The 13,827-nt window shown below is 37.4% G+C and overlaps 1 protein-coding gene across 1 annotated transcript in view; it reads left to right on the forward strand.

Moving 5' to 3' along the window:
• EFHC2 (EF-hand domain containing 2) overlaps nt 1–13,827 on the forward strand; it is a 230,999-nt gene that overhangs the window by 81,296 nt on the left and 135,876 nt on the right. The window contains exon 3 of the mRNA XM_061135839.1: nt 9,650–9,800. Coding sequence (XP_060991822.1) covers nt 9,650–9,800 — 151 coding nt within the window. The remainder of the gene's footprint in view (nt 1–9,649; nt 9,801–13,827) is intronic.

Consider the following 13,827-nt stretch of genomic DNA (forward strand, 5'->3'; position numbering starts at 1 on the left):
CTCCAAAAGACTACAAGGTGCTTTAGGGACCCCCACAGAGATGCCCCTGAGCTGTGCTGGTGGCCTAGAAGTCCATTTGACCTACGGAGTGCAGGAGAGCGGAGGGGGATGGGGGGTGACTGGGGGGGCTGGGGGAGGGGCCGAACCCAGTGCTGGAGAAGGGTGGAGGAAGGGCACCCACCAGCCCACCAGCCCTGGCCACCGGAAGCACTCCCCCCAAGCTGGGCCCCACCTTTCTGCTCTCAGGTCTGTTCCCTCCGCCCAACAGCTGCCCCTCCTCCCACATGCTGCGTCCCAGCCAGGCTGCCTTTGGAGCCATTGCTGGCTTTTTGTTCCTTTTCTAACCCCCAATTTTTTTTAAAAGTAAAAAATGTAATTATGGTTTTTAAAAACATAGTTTAAAGATACATGGCTTTGAAAACATAGTTATAATTGTAGCGTATTATCATTTCAGTCCTTTTTTTTCCCCACTCAGTGTTTTTTTGTAGCTTAAGCATTTCTCTTGCTGCTACATCGTTTTAAAAAACATTATACTAGTGCCTTCAGAATATTCCATGGAATACGTAGATGTGCCATAATTCACCAAATCCTTCCCTTCTTGTTAGATCTGTAATTTCCCCACTCTAATTTTTTTCTATAATTAAAAAAGATGCTGCAAATAATATTCTTGCGCCATATGTTTCTCCATATTTTGGTTTTTTTCTTCGGGCTGCATGCCCAAAAATGGAGTTAGACAAAGTGTAGAAATTTTAAAATGGCTCCTCATAGCGTCACATTACCTCAGAACAACTTTAATAATTTAAAATCTCGTAGGTAATGAATAATCCTACCAGGCTCATTTAATAGAAAGAAACAAAACTAGTGCCTCACAGATAATTTGTTCTTATCTGATAATTTTTGAGTGAATGTTTTCCTTTTTTAAAATTGACCTTGGTACATTTTAAATTGTTTTTATTTCTTTTGAGGATCTTTTAAAAATTAATTAGAAATTTTTAATGAAATAAACTTTTGTCATATTTCCTACAATTTTTAATTTGTATGTTGCTTGTTTTTAATTAGTATTTTAGCCCATTGAAGTAACTTATTTTTGTAGTTAAATTTTAATATTTTTTCTGTCATAATTTTCTCTTTTTTTCATAACTCTGGAATGGTCATCTCTTTTTAAGGGCTTTGACACATACACACTTTTTTTTGGAGGGTAAAAGGAACTGGTTTGTTATATTTAATCTTATAATCTGTCTGGTATTTACTTTGGGTTGTAATTTATTTTAGGTGGAGATATACATTGATACTTTTCTACATTAGTACTTTTTAAACTTAATAATATGACTCCTCTTCCATCATGTGCTAAATTCCTATATGTAAGAGATTTCCCTGGTGGCTCAGATGGTAAAGCGTCTGCCTGCAATGTGGGAGACCAGGGGTCGATCCCTGGATTGGGAAGATCCCCTGGAGAAGGAAATGGCAATCCACTCCAGTACTCTTGTCTGGAAAATTCCGTGGATGAAGGAGCCTGGTAGGCTACAGTCCATGGGGTTGCAGAGAGTCAGATAGGACTAAGCGAGTTCACTTTCAACTTCAGCTTTTCAATAAAGCCTATTTCCAGGCTATCTTTTCTACACATTAGTATGTCTCTTCTTACTCTGGTTTTACACATTTAATAATCGAGGCATAATAGTAAGGTATAATATCTGGGAGAGTTATGTCTTTTACATGACATTTAATTTTCATAATTATCCTTAATAGGCTGATCTGTTTATTTTTATCAGATGAAATTAGAATCATTTTTTCAAGTCCTTGCAAAACACCAATGAAATATCCACTTGAAATATGTTATTTCAGTCTGTTTATCCAGAATATACTTCACCTGTCCAATTTTTTGTCACAGTCTGTATATTTTAGTAAATATTTTTAGAGTTTTACCTAGGTCACAGAGTTTTCATTAAAACTATTTGTAATTTTTTATTTTTTATTTATTGTGAACCTATTTTGTCCTTCCACTGTATTTTCAGGTGATTATTGCTAGTATATAAGAATGTTTTTGGTTCAGTTGTGGTTATATTAAAATCTTTTATTTATCCGTAGTTTTTCAGCATTTGCCTGTGCCATTATGATGTCTCCTTACAATGACAACTTTGTGTCTTTCTTGCTAGTACTTGTACTTCTTACCTTGTCTAGAATGCCTGAAAAAATATTAAATCATGATGTTGGTAGGGACATTTTTGTTTCTGTTCCTGATTGTGGTAGACACATAGTTTAATTAAATATAGTGCTGAAAGTTTAGGCCATTGTTTTAAAACAGATGCATTTTAATCCTGTTAAGGAATTGCTCAAATTTTAAAATGTGGTAGGAAACAGTGTGAGATCATTATATATTTGCTCGTACTTCTTTATTTGGAAACATCTTTGCATCTGTGAGGAAAATGCTGCTTTTTTGTGTAGTTGGCTTATAACTGTTATGGACTCCTGAATTTTGTTTGCTTGTATTTTAGTTAGGACCTTTGCTCTATAAATCATTAAGTAGTGAAATTGCTCTGGAGCAGTAGCTTTCAACCTTGGCTTGCACACTGTAATCATTTGGGGAGCTTTAAAATCCCTTATACCTGGGCCCAGTCTGAGGGATCCTGATTTCATTGTGTGTGGGTGTGTATAGATGTGGATGTGGCCCAAACATCAGGAGTTTATAAAGCTCTACTGGTGATTCTAATGTGAGGCCAGGGTGAGAACTGTTGCTCTAGAGTTAACTATTTTTAATGGCTTGTCTGTTAGGCATTGAAATTCACCTTTGTGGCTTTCCAGCGTTTTTGTTATCCTAGGGGAGTTATATAAAGTGGTGATTTTCTTTTCTTTGAAAGCTTGAAAGAATCCATTAGTAAATCATCCTGGTTGGAGCCTTTGTTAGAGCAATTTTTTTGCAATTTTTAAATTTCTCACTTGGCTGTTGTGTTTTGATACTTCACAATTCTTACAGAAAACCACTTATTGTGGCTTTAAAATTTATTTTCATAAAAGCTTGAATGACTTATTATAATAAGATAATGTCTATCTTATAATTTATTACATCCCTCTGTAATATACTATTTCTTTTCTGACTGTATGTTATTACATTCTTAATTATCTTTTCTAGTGCAGGGGAGCAAAATTTTCCAGCTTTGGCATGAAGTTTATTTTGAGCTGAAAGCAGTCAAGGCCCAAAAGACTCAGAAAGAACCTTTGACCTTCCCCCAACTGAGTAAAAGAACTTAGAGGACCTATTCCTTGAAGGGAGACAGGGAAAAATCTAGCAAAGTGCTGGTTAAAACTCCTCTCTGTGTCCCACTGTTTCTGTATGGCCCAGCAAATGTTTATTTACAGAACATTTGCTTTTTTCATCTTCTTGTGAATTACCTTCTTCCTCTTTGAAGTCCTAAACCCCTTTGCATGCATGCAATCTAAGTGCTTCAGTCATGTCTGACTCTTTGCAGCGATATGGACTATAGCCCACCAGGCTTCTCTGTCCATGCAATTCTCCAGGCAAGAATACTGGAGTGGGTTGCCATGCCTTTCTCTGGGGGAATCTTCCCAATCCAGGGATTGAACTTGCATCTCCTGCATTGCAGGTGGATTCTTTTACAACTGAGCCACAGGGGAAGTCCCCTAAACCCCTACTTCTTTCTTTCTTTTAGATGGCATAGAAGCTTCAATTGCCTGATGTCCTTAGGCTTTATATTCTTATGAAGCCCCTATATATACATAATAAAAATTTTTTTCCTGTTAATTTTTTGCATTTCAATTTAATTCTTTAGATCGGTCAGAAGAACCTAGAAGGGTAGAGGAAATTCCTACCTCCCCACACACATCCACACACTAGAATCTTACCTATTTATTAAAAAAACTCTTTTGGATTTAATTATTACAGTTGTTTTTTCCTTTTAAATATATCTATTTGTGCTTTTATCCTTTTTTGCTTTATTTTCCTAATGACAAATTTTCAAATATTTTTATTCAATTCATTGCTCATAGTGACTGCATTTCAAAAATACTTGTAGAGTTTTAAAAAATACTAATGACCTTTTTAATTGCCTTCAAGATTTCAATTTAATTTATTTAGGCTTGAGTATGGTGTTTGTTTTTTTCAGTTCCTAATGAGAATCTGAGAAGGCTGAGAATCTCTGAGTTAGTACATTTACCTGAGTTCAGTCAGTTCAGTTCAGTTCAGTCGCTCAGTCGTGTCCGACTCTTTGCGACCCCATGAATCACAGCATGCCAGGCCTCCCTGTCCATCACCAACTCCCGGAGTTTACTCAAACTCACGTCCATGGAATCAGTGATGCCATCCAGCCATCTCATCCTCTGTCATCCCCTTCTCCTCCTGCCCCCAGTCCCTCCCAGCATCAGGGTCTTTTCCAATGAGTCAACTCTTCACATGAGGTGGCCAAAGTATTGGAGTTTCAGCTTCAGCATCAGTCCTTCCAATGAACACCCAGGACCTTTAGAATGGACTGGTTGGATCTCCTTGCAGTCCAAGGGACTCTCAAGAGTCTTCTCCAACACCACAGTTCAAAAGCATCAATTTTTTGGTGCTCAGCTTTCTTCACAGTCCAACTCTCACATCCATACATGACCACGGAAAAACCATAGCCTTGACTAGATGGACCTTTGTTGGCAAAGTAATGTTTCTGCTTTTTAGTATGCTATCTAGGTTGGTCATAACTTTCCTTCCAAGGAGTAAGCGTCTTTTAATTTCATGGCTGCAATCACTATCTGCAGTGATTTTGGAGCCCAAAAAAATAAAGTCTGACGCTGTTTCCACTGTTTCCCCATCTATTTCCTATGAAGTGATGGGACCAGATGCCATGATCTTAGTTTTCTGAATGTTGAGCTTTAGTCCAACTTTTTCACTCTCCTCTTTCACTTTCACCAAGAGGCTTTTTAGTTCCTCTTCATAGCGGTGTCCAACATTTTGTGATCCTTTGGAACATAACCCACCAGGCTTCTTTCTCCATGGGATTTTTCAGGCAGGAATACTGGAGTGAGTTGCCATTGCCTTCTCCAAGGGATCTTTCTGACCCAGGGATCCAACCCTTATCTCAATCCGCATCTCCTGTGTCTCCTGCATTACAGGCGAATTCTTTACCCAGTGAACCATCTGGAAAGCCCCAAATGTCCCTTACAAGAATGACTTTTACTCAGCTTTCAGAGCTTCTCCTTGTACTTGCTGTTTTTTTTAAAATAATAAGCTCAGGATAATTCTTATTCCAAAGAGGCATATTTTAGGATGATTTATTCCATTCACCTTCACATATGATAAACTTCTTTAAATATACTGTTGTCCTGTATAAAGGAGCCATCTAATATACACAATATGAAATCATTACAATTTATTTCCCTAATTCTATGATTCCATAATCACAAGAGAAACTATTGATTTAATAACAGCTTTTTCAGGAAGAATAAACAACACTGCATTAAATGTACACAAATTCTTGTCTACTAACTAACCTCTAATAGCATGCATTGATCCTTATTGTTATACACCTTCTTTAGTACTCTCCATTTAAGTCTGAACATTATCAGTGTTTCTTTCTTTCCTAACATCATTCTCTAAAAATTCATCTGTAAGTTTTAGACAATTAGATGTTTGGTTCCTGAGTAATAGCCTTTATAACTCATGCATTGTTCATACTAACTTCACCATCTTTTAAAATTCTGTAATTTATTCTGAGAGATTAGAGTATTGTTTTACCTTATGATTGCATTGCCTAGTGCACGATGGACAATCTTCTACACACAATTATTTTTGTGTCAATGCTACATCAGACAGTAATATTTAGAAAACATTGTAAGTGAAAATTAGGAATCCAAATTGATGTTAACATCCAGCTATTTGGGATATGCAATGCAAAGCAAAGAATGAAATTGACATTAAAATAGAATTACTTTCCCACAGGTTAAATTTATGCCTTACTTCAAGTTGCATCTAGGTTCCTTATTAAATCCTTATTAAAATGCATTCCTGACTGCTTTAAGTTTCTTTTAGCTTTAATTTAGGAAGACTCTGATTTCAGAAATATTAACATTAAAATTTTTTCCTTTATAAGGAGGAAATATCATGTATCTGTTATTTAAAGCTAATTGATTTCAAATTTTATATCCTCTTGACTAGCATCAAAAATCTGAATGCCTCGGGGATCAGGCACATAACCTTATATAGTACAGGGCTCGTGAAGGCCTGTGGGGAATGGAAGGTCACACACCCTGCCAAATGACATTTACATTTGGTTTTCAAGAAAATTATAGCCAGTTACATCCTCTAGGACATTATTTATCTAGTCTCTGCTTGACATCATAACTTATGATAAAACTTTGCATCATAATTATGTTTCTATAAATTTTCATTTCTTACAGTTTTTATTTTAGAGCTTTCTCTCTGGATGCTCTGGTACATCAAATTCCATTGCAATTAGTTCTTTCACCTGTGTGAAATCACTTTTAATCTATTTGGCATATATTTTGCTATAGTATTTTACCATTTTCTCTCGCTCTTCCTTTTCTATCTTTCCATCTCTACTTCTCTGATTTGCTCTCTACATTTCATGCTGGAGTTCGTCAGTCCTGTATTCTCAAGGGGCCAAAACATGAACTGTCAGTTTATCCCTCTTATAGAAATATTTAAGTCCAACCTAAAATAGTATCTTTCTTTCTCTTTGTTTCTGTTGAGCATCTTTATTCTCTTTCAATGCATCATTTGTTTGATAAATAATGATAATATATATGACAGTGTTGTCAGCTGATGTCTGGCAGTTTGGTCATGCAAAAATTTATACCAGTAATATTCAATACATAGAAGTAGGTAGGATATGAATATGCTCTCTACACTTTCCTACACTACCTACATTTTCCTGTACACTTTACAAAGAAAAGAAAGTTTCAAAGTGAATACTACTATGGGAGTAGATAACTTTTCCTTTCTTCCCTTCTGGATTCTTTCACTGACTGTTGCTCGTCTTGTCCGACTCTTTGCGACCCTATGGACTGCAGCATGCCAGGCTTCCCTGTCCTTCACTATCTCCCAGAGTTTGCTCAAACTCATGTCCATTGAATCAATGATGCCATCCAATGATCTCATCCTCTGTCGTCCCCTTCTCCTGCCTTCAGTCTTCCCCAGCATCAGGGTCTTTTCCAATGAGTCAGCTCTTTGTATCAGGTAGCCAAAGTATTGGAGGTTCAGCTTCAGCATCAGTCCTTCCAATGAATATTCAGGGCTGATTTCCTTTAGGATTGACTGATTTGATCTCCTTGCTGTTCAGGGGACTCTCAAGAGTCTTCTCCAACACCACATTGGACTAATAATTAAATTGATATATGAAAAATTAATGGAAGAAGAAGAAATTTTGTACATATGGGAGCCCCATAAAAACATGAGACATGTCAGCAGTCGGGTTCTTGTTGCTTATATACCATTCTGAGCTAAGGAGACTGGGGCAGGGGTTTGGGGCTTCAAAGAGAAGGAAAATCATCCACAGGAAAATGAGAAGAGCTAGTGTTTTACCATACAAATGTTTGCCATGCCATGCTGATAAAGCTTTCTGATAGCATTTTCTCTGGTAATAACTCTCTTCCTGGTGCAGGTTTCATATCTAAATTCTTTTATACAGTTAGTTGTTGTTGTTAGTCACTAAGTCGTGTCTGACTCTTTGTGACCACATGGACTGTAGCCCACCAGGCTCCTCTGTCCATGGCATTTTCCAGGCAAGAATACTGGAGAGGGTTGCCATTTCCTTCTCCAGAGGATCTTCCTGACCCAGGGATTGAACCCGCATCTCCTGCTTTGGCAGTTGTATTCCTTACCACTGAGCCACCTGGGAAGCTTTATGCAGTTAAAGGGGAAGTAAAATGTTCTTCCTGTGTCTGCTGGGCTCTGCTTATCTTTAGTTCAAAATAATCCATGTGCTAAAGTGGCACATTCTAGGGTAGCAGGCATATCTTGCTCTTTCTCACTATCTCTACTGAAAGCTTGAGGGAGCCCCGGCTCTTTTGTCCTTTAGGTGTTCCAGCAACATCTTCCTCCCCATACCTTTAAAAATTGAGATATAACTCATATAACATTTACTATTTTAGTGTTCAATATAATTCAGCATCTCACATCTTTTTCTAAAAATTGAGGTAAAATTTATATGACATAAAATTAATCATTGGCCATTTTAAAGCATGCAGTTCAGTGGCATCTAATATATTCACAGTGTTGTACAACCATCACCTCTATTTAATTCCAAGACATTTCCATCATCCCAGAAGGAAACCCTGTACCCACCCAACAACACCTGGAAATGTACTCAAGACAAATATGACAACCTTTTAGTAGTGGATTTGGCTACCTTTCTAACTGAAATCAGGACAGATAAATTCCCTAAGAAAGCAACTGAATATAGGACCATTTTATAATGAAGCCAAAGGTACCATTTTGAAAGGTATAGATGTCTGGGCTCACTAGATTCCTAAAATCTTACCTGGTAAAGACAGTGCCTGATCAGTATTTGCAACTGATCCATTCATTTTAAATATGATTATTTCACTAACTAAAACTCATTTCTAATATTCTTTATGGTAGTTAGCAAAGCCTTTTCTGTTGATCAGAGATAAATTACTGAGGCATTTTTTCAGCTACTTCTGAAGTGTGGGCTTCTGATGGAAATTTGCTAAACAGTCCTGGAGCATCTATTCCTAATTAGAGTCACTGACCATCCCTAGAAGTTAGATTGTGCCTAACAGACTCACTCACATATATTGTCTGTGTTGAGTTAACTTGGTGTTACAGCATATGCATAATTAACTTTTACTACTTTAATTATAAAAATTGGACAAAAAATGAGAGCAAAGGAAGTATTAAAATGGAACTCTGAAGGAGGCTGTGCCCCAGGCCATGCTTGAAATGGTCTGGCATTGAGCTAGGCTTTTTGAGATTCCTGAAGACAAGTATAGGGTAGGGTCTCCAGTGCACTGGAAGAATTTCAGCTCTGCCTGTTTGAATTGCCTCAAGGCAAGTCATCAGCAGGACCAGAAATCAGGATAATTTTATCCTTAGAAGCAAGATGTGTGTGTGTGAAGTTGCTCAGTTGTGTCTGACTCTTGTGACCTCATGGACTGTAGTCCGTCAGTCTCCTCTGTCCATGGAATTCTACAGGCAGGAATACTGGAGAGGGTTGCCATTTCCTTCTCCAGGGGATCTTTCCAACCCAGGGATCAAACTGGGTCTCCTGCATTGCAGATGAATTCTTTACCATCTGAGCTACCAGGGGAACCAAGATAGCTTTCTGTTATTTTTAATGAAAAAAAAATGACAAAACTTATACTCATCTTGTGGGAAAGATACACATACATACAGAATCACACTGTGAAGTTCCAAAGACAGATTCTAGTTCAATTTATGGTAGAGTTGAATGATGGATTTATTGTTTGAATATCATTTCCTCATTCTAACCAAATGGTAATGAAACAGCAACAAATCTAGATTGTATATCCATTCTCATAGCTAATGTGTAGAATGTCTTTCTGCAAAAATTTCCTCAACTGTTTTCTTTACATTAAAAAAAGTATAGAGGCAGTGGCTTTGTTTTTAAGTTTGCTGAATTTTTTTTCATTTCTTAGTTTCTAATTATGATTCCAACAGGTATTATCATTTGATGCCTATTTAGAAGATGAAGTGCCTGATAAAAGTCAAGAAAACTATAGAATAAGACGCTATAAAATCTACTTCTACCTTGAAGATGACACAATTGAAGTAAATGAACCAGTGTTGAAAAATAGTGGACTGCCTCAAGGTATCTGTTTAAAGCAGAGTTATGGTTCTTTCACTTCTAACTACTGCCTTTATGTACTACTTTCTCTAGCTTTTTTAAAGACCCTATGCTACTGCTTGGATATCTAACTTGTTGACAATGGTGAATATAAACGTGCTGTTACCTTGTAGTTATTAATGGTAACTTACCAGCTTCTATGCCTCATACCTCAACACTGGCCATGTCACTCACTTGTCTGTTGTCATCATTGTATCCTTTCACGTGTTGCTCTAGTATGAGCAAACACTCCTCTGTCTTTTACTCTTTTCTTCAAACTCTTTTTTTGTCTTTTTGCTATGACCACATTACTTCCTTCATAACACCCTAAGGGGAACAGAGAAGACTGGTCTCCACTGCCACTTCCAGATTGAGGTTCTCTGTCCTTTCTTGAATTCACTGCCATTTGCTTCAACCACTGTCTCCTCATCTTCATCCCTGTTAAGTACAGGCTTTCATAATGCTTCAAGAGAAGGCTATTGCTCCTTTGCCCCACATATGCCAGTCATCTTTATCCATACTCCACTTCAGCCAGACAAGAGTTAGCTCTGTGATGTGAAGAGAAGCTAACTGTTGGTTGCATTAGTAGAATCATGGCAGAGGTCAAGGGAGGTGACTGATTTCTTCTGTGTGTAGAAGTCCTTGACTTGGGGATGATGCCAAGTTCTGGGTGCCTTCAAGGGAGAGCAATGGTGATAATGAAAGGACTGAAGATTTGTCATGTGTAAGAGATAATAGTGAAAATGGATGTTTACCCATAAACAGAAGACTCACATATGCCTGATGAATGTCCTAAGGAATCTAAAGGGCTGTCCTGTGGGGGAGGGGTGATCTAGTTTTCTGTATCCTCATGGACAGGATGTAGGGGGTCAGAGGAGGACTAATTTTCTCTTCTGGTAAGTAAGAGAAATAATTTTCCGGCAGAGAGGTTCACACACTTAGGACAAGGTACAAGTGAGTCAGAGGACTACCCTGCCTGGGGTAGGCAATGATCCTCTCTCTCTTTCTGTTGTGTCATTTATTTGGAGAATTTATGGCTTAATGATGAATCTTTTAGAAAACATGGAAGTGCTTTAATATTTAAGAAAAGATTTTCACAAACTTTTAAGGTTGAAGTGTGACATTTTATTTTGTAAAGGGACAAGAGATCTTTTTTTTTTAAGAGATCTTTATACTTAAAAAAATTGTATCGAAGTATAATTGATTTACAATGTTACATTAGTTTCAGGTATACAGCAAAGCAAATCAGTTACACATATACACATATCCACTCTTTTTTAAGGATTTTTTTCCCATACAGGTCATTACAGAATATTGAGTAGAGTTCCCTGTGCTGTACAGTAGGTTCTTATTAGTTATCTATTTTATGTATAGTAATATGTATATATCAATCCCAATCTCCCAATTTCTCTCTCTCTCCCCCATCTAGTAACTGTAAGATTTTCTACATCTGTGACTCTACATCTGCTTTGTAAATAAGTTCATTTGTATTATTATTTTAAGATTCCATATATAAACAGTACCATATATTTATAGGTCTATTTATGGTTATTTAAAACATATATAATGCAGTTCTTAAATATTGACAATAATGTATGAGAAAACATTTAAATAATTATTTCAAAATATTAAGAAAACTTACAGCTTTTAATTTCCATGAACATCTGTTTTGCCTAAGTTCATTTGTTTAGGTGAGTGATGTTATTGTTTTAGCAAAAAAGTATTTTCTTGTAAATATTCACTTAAATGCTTTACTCTGATATTCCCTAACTAAGCTTTGCTTATTTTTTTATTACCTCCTCACATGACATAAGATTTACACAAGTGATGGACTGGAGGTCATAGGACATCCTGAACCTGCATTTGTGACTTGCATTATGTTTTTATTATTACCTTAAGGCAAAAGTTCATATTATCTGTAGCTCACTGGCCCCATGTCCAGTGAATCTTAGTTTTATTAAACTTCAAGAAGGAAAATGAAATGTAACCTCTATGAGGATCTTGGAAAGGCTTTTATTAAGACTTTTTGATTCTCCCAGCCTCTTGATTTTAAATCTCACATAGGCAGATTCGAAAGGCAAATTGAAGGTAGTTATAATGATTGATTTGAAAATAATTTTTATGTAATAGGAGGGAATGTTGTTCATAAAGACACGGGGTGGGGGAACCTTAGAAAAAGACAACTTTAAAGTCTCTTTCAGAATTTCTGATTGGCTCACACTGATCAGGACATTTCCCTAAGTGAGACATATCAAGTGGTATGAACAGAATACATAGTAATCACGATAAGTAACGAGGTTGAATTTGTCAGCAAAGTGGAGATACCTAGTGGGCTATCACAAGTCCTGTGGAAAACAAACAGAAATAACTGCTCTGTCATCAAGATTCATTCAGAGACAGAGCAGTCTCTCTTGAAATATTTAATATGATGATTCTTGTTAAGGAAGGTCTGTTAGGACAGAGGATACTTTGCAAATTCATTGTATGTCTTCTTCAAGCTTTCCTAAATTAAACAATGAGGCTGGGGATGAGTATACTGAGCCAGGGGCTCAAGCTCAGTGGGATGGGTAGGCAGTGTTTCTTTCATCTGCCCTTTGAGTGGCCTGGGACTGATTTTTTGCACATGTGGAGCCTTGGAAGAGGTTAAGGGTCACATTTAGGTGCTGGGCACTGACAGTGCTCCTGTTACTTCCATAGGGTTTTGATATTTTCTGAATGAACTGGGAGGTTAGATGCACCAGTTTTTTTAGTAGAGCTGACCATTCAGAAGTGAGTGCACCTGGATGAATTATAGCCTCCCTTTCTAGCTGCCTCTTTTTTTTAAAATTTATTTTTATTAGTTGGAGGCTAATTACTTTACAATATTGTAGTGGTTTTTGCCATACATTGACATGAATCAGCCATGGATTTACATGTATTCCCCATCCCGATCCCCCCCTCCCGCCTCCCTCTCCACCCGATCCCTCTGGGTCTTCCCAGTGCACCAGCCCCGAGCACTTGTCTCATGCATCCCACCTGGGCTGGTGGTCTGTTTCACCCTTGATAGTATACTTGTTTCAATGCTATTCTCTCTGAACATCCCACCCTCACGTTCTCCCACAGAGTCCCAACGTCTGTTCTGTACATCTGTGTCTCTTTTTCTGTTTTGCATATTGGGTTATTGTTACCATCTTTCTAAATTCCATATATATGCATTAGTATACTGTATTTGTCTTTATCTTTCTGGCTTACTTCACTCTGTATAATGGGCTCCAGTTTCATCCATCTCATTAGAACTGATTCAAATGAATTCTTTTTAATGGCTGAGTAATATTCCATGGTGTATATGTACCACAGCTTCCTTATCCATTCATCTGCTGATGGGCATCTAGGTTGCTTCCATGTCCTGGCTATTATAAACAGTGCTGCGATGAACATTGGGGTACACGTGTTTCTTTCAGATCTGGTTTCCTTGGTGTGTATGCCCAGGAGTGGGATTGCTGGGTCATATGGCAGTTCTATTTCCAGTTTTTTAAGGAATCTCCACACTGTTCTCCACAGTGGCTGTACTAGTTTGCATTCCCACCAACAATGTGAGAGGGTTCCCTTTTCTTCACACCCTCTCCAGCATTTATTGCTTGTAGACTTTTGGATAGCAGCCATCCTGACTGGCATGTAATGGTACCTCGTGTGGTTTTGATTTGCATTTCTCTGATAATGAGTGATGTTGAGCATCTTTTCATGTGTTTGTTAGCCATCTGTATGTCTTCTTTGGAGAAATGTATGTTTAGTCCTTTGGCCCATTTTTTGATTGGGTCATTTATTTTTCTGGAATTGAGCTGCAGGAGCTGCTTGTATAGTTTTGCGATTAATCCTTTGTCTGTTGCTTCATTTGCTATTATTTTCTCCCAATCTGAGGGCTGTCTTTTCACCTTGCTTATAGTTTCCTTTGTAGTGCAAAAGCTTTTAAGTTTAATTAGGTCCCATTTGTGTATTTTTGCTTTTATTTCCAATATTCTGGGAGGTGGATCAT

The sequence above is a fragment of the Dama dama genome, chromosome X (assembly GCF_033118175.1).
Source record: "Dama dama isolate Ldn47 chromosome X, ASM3311817v1, whole genome shotgun sequence".
Taxonomy (NCBI): Eukaryota; Metazoa; Chordata; class Mammalia; order Artiodactyla; family Cervidae; genus Dama; species Dama dama.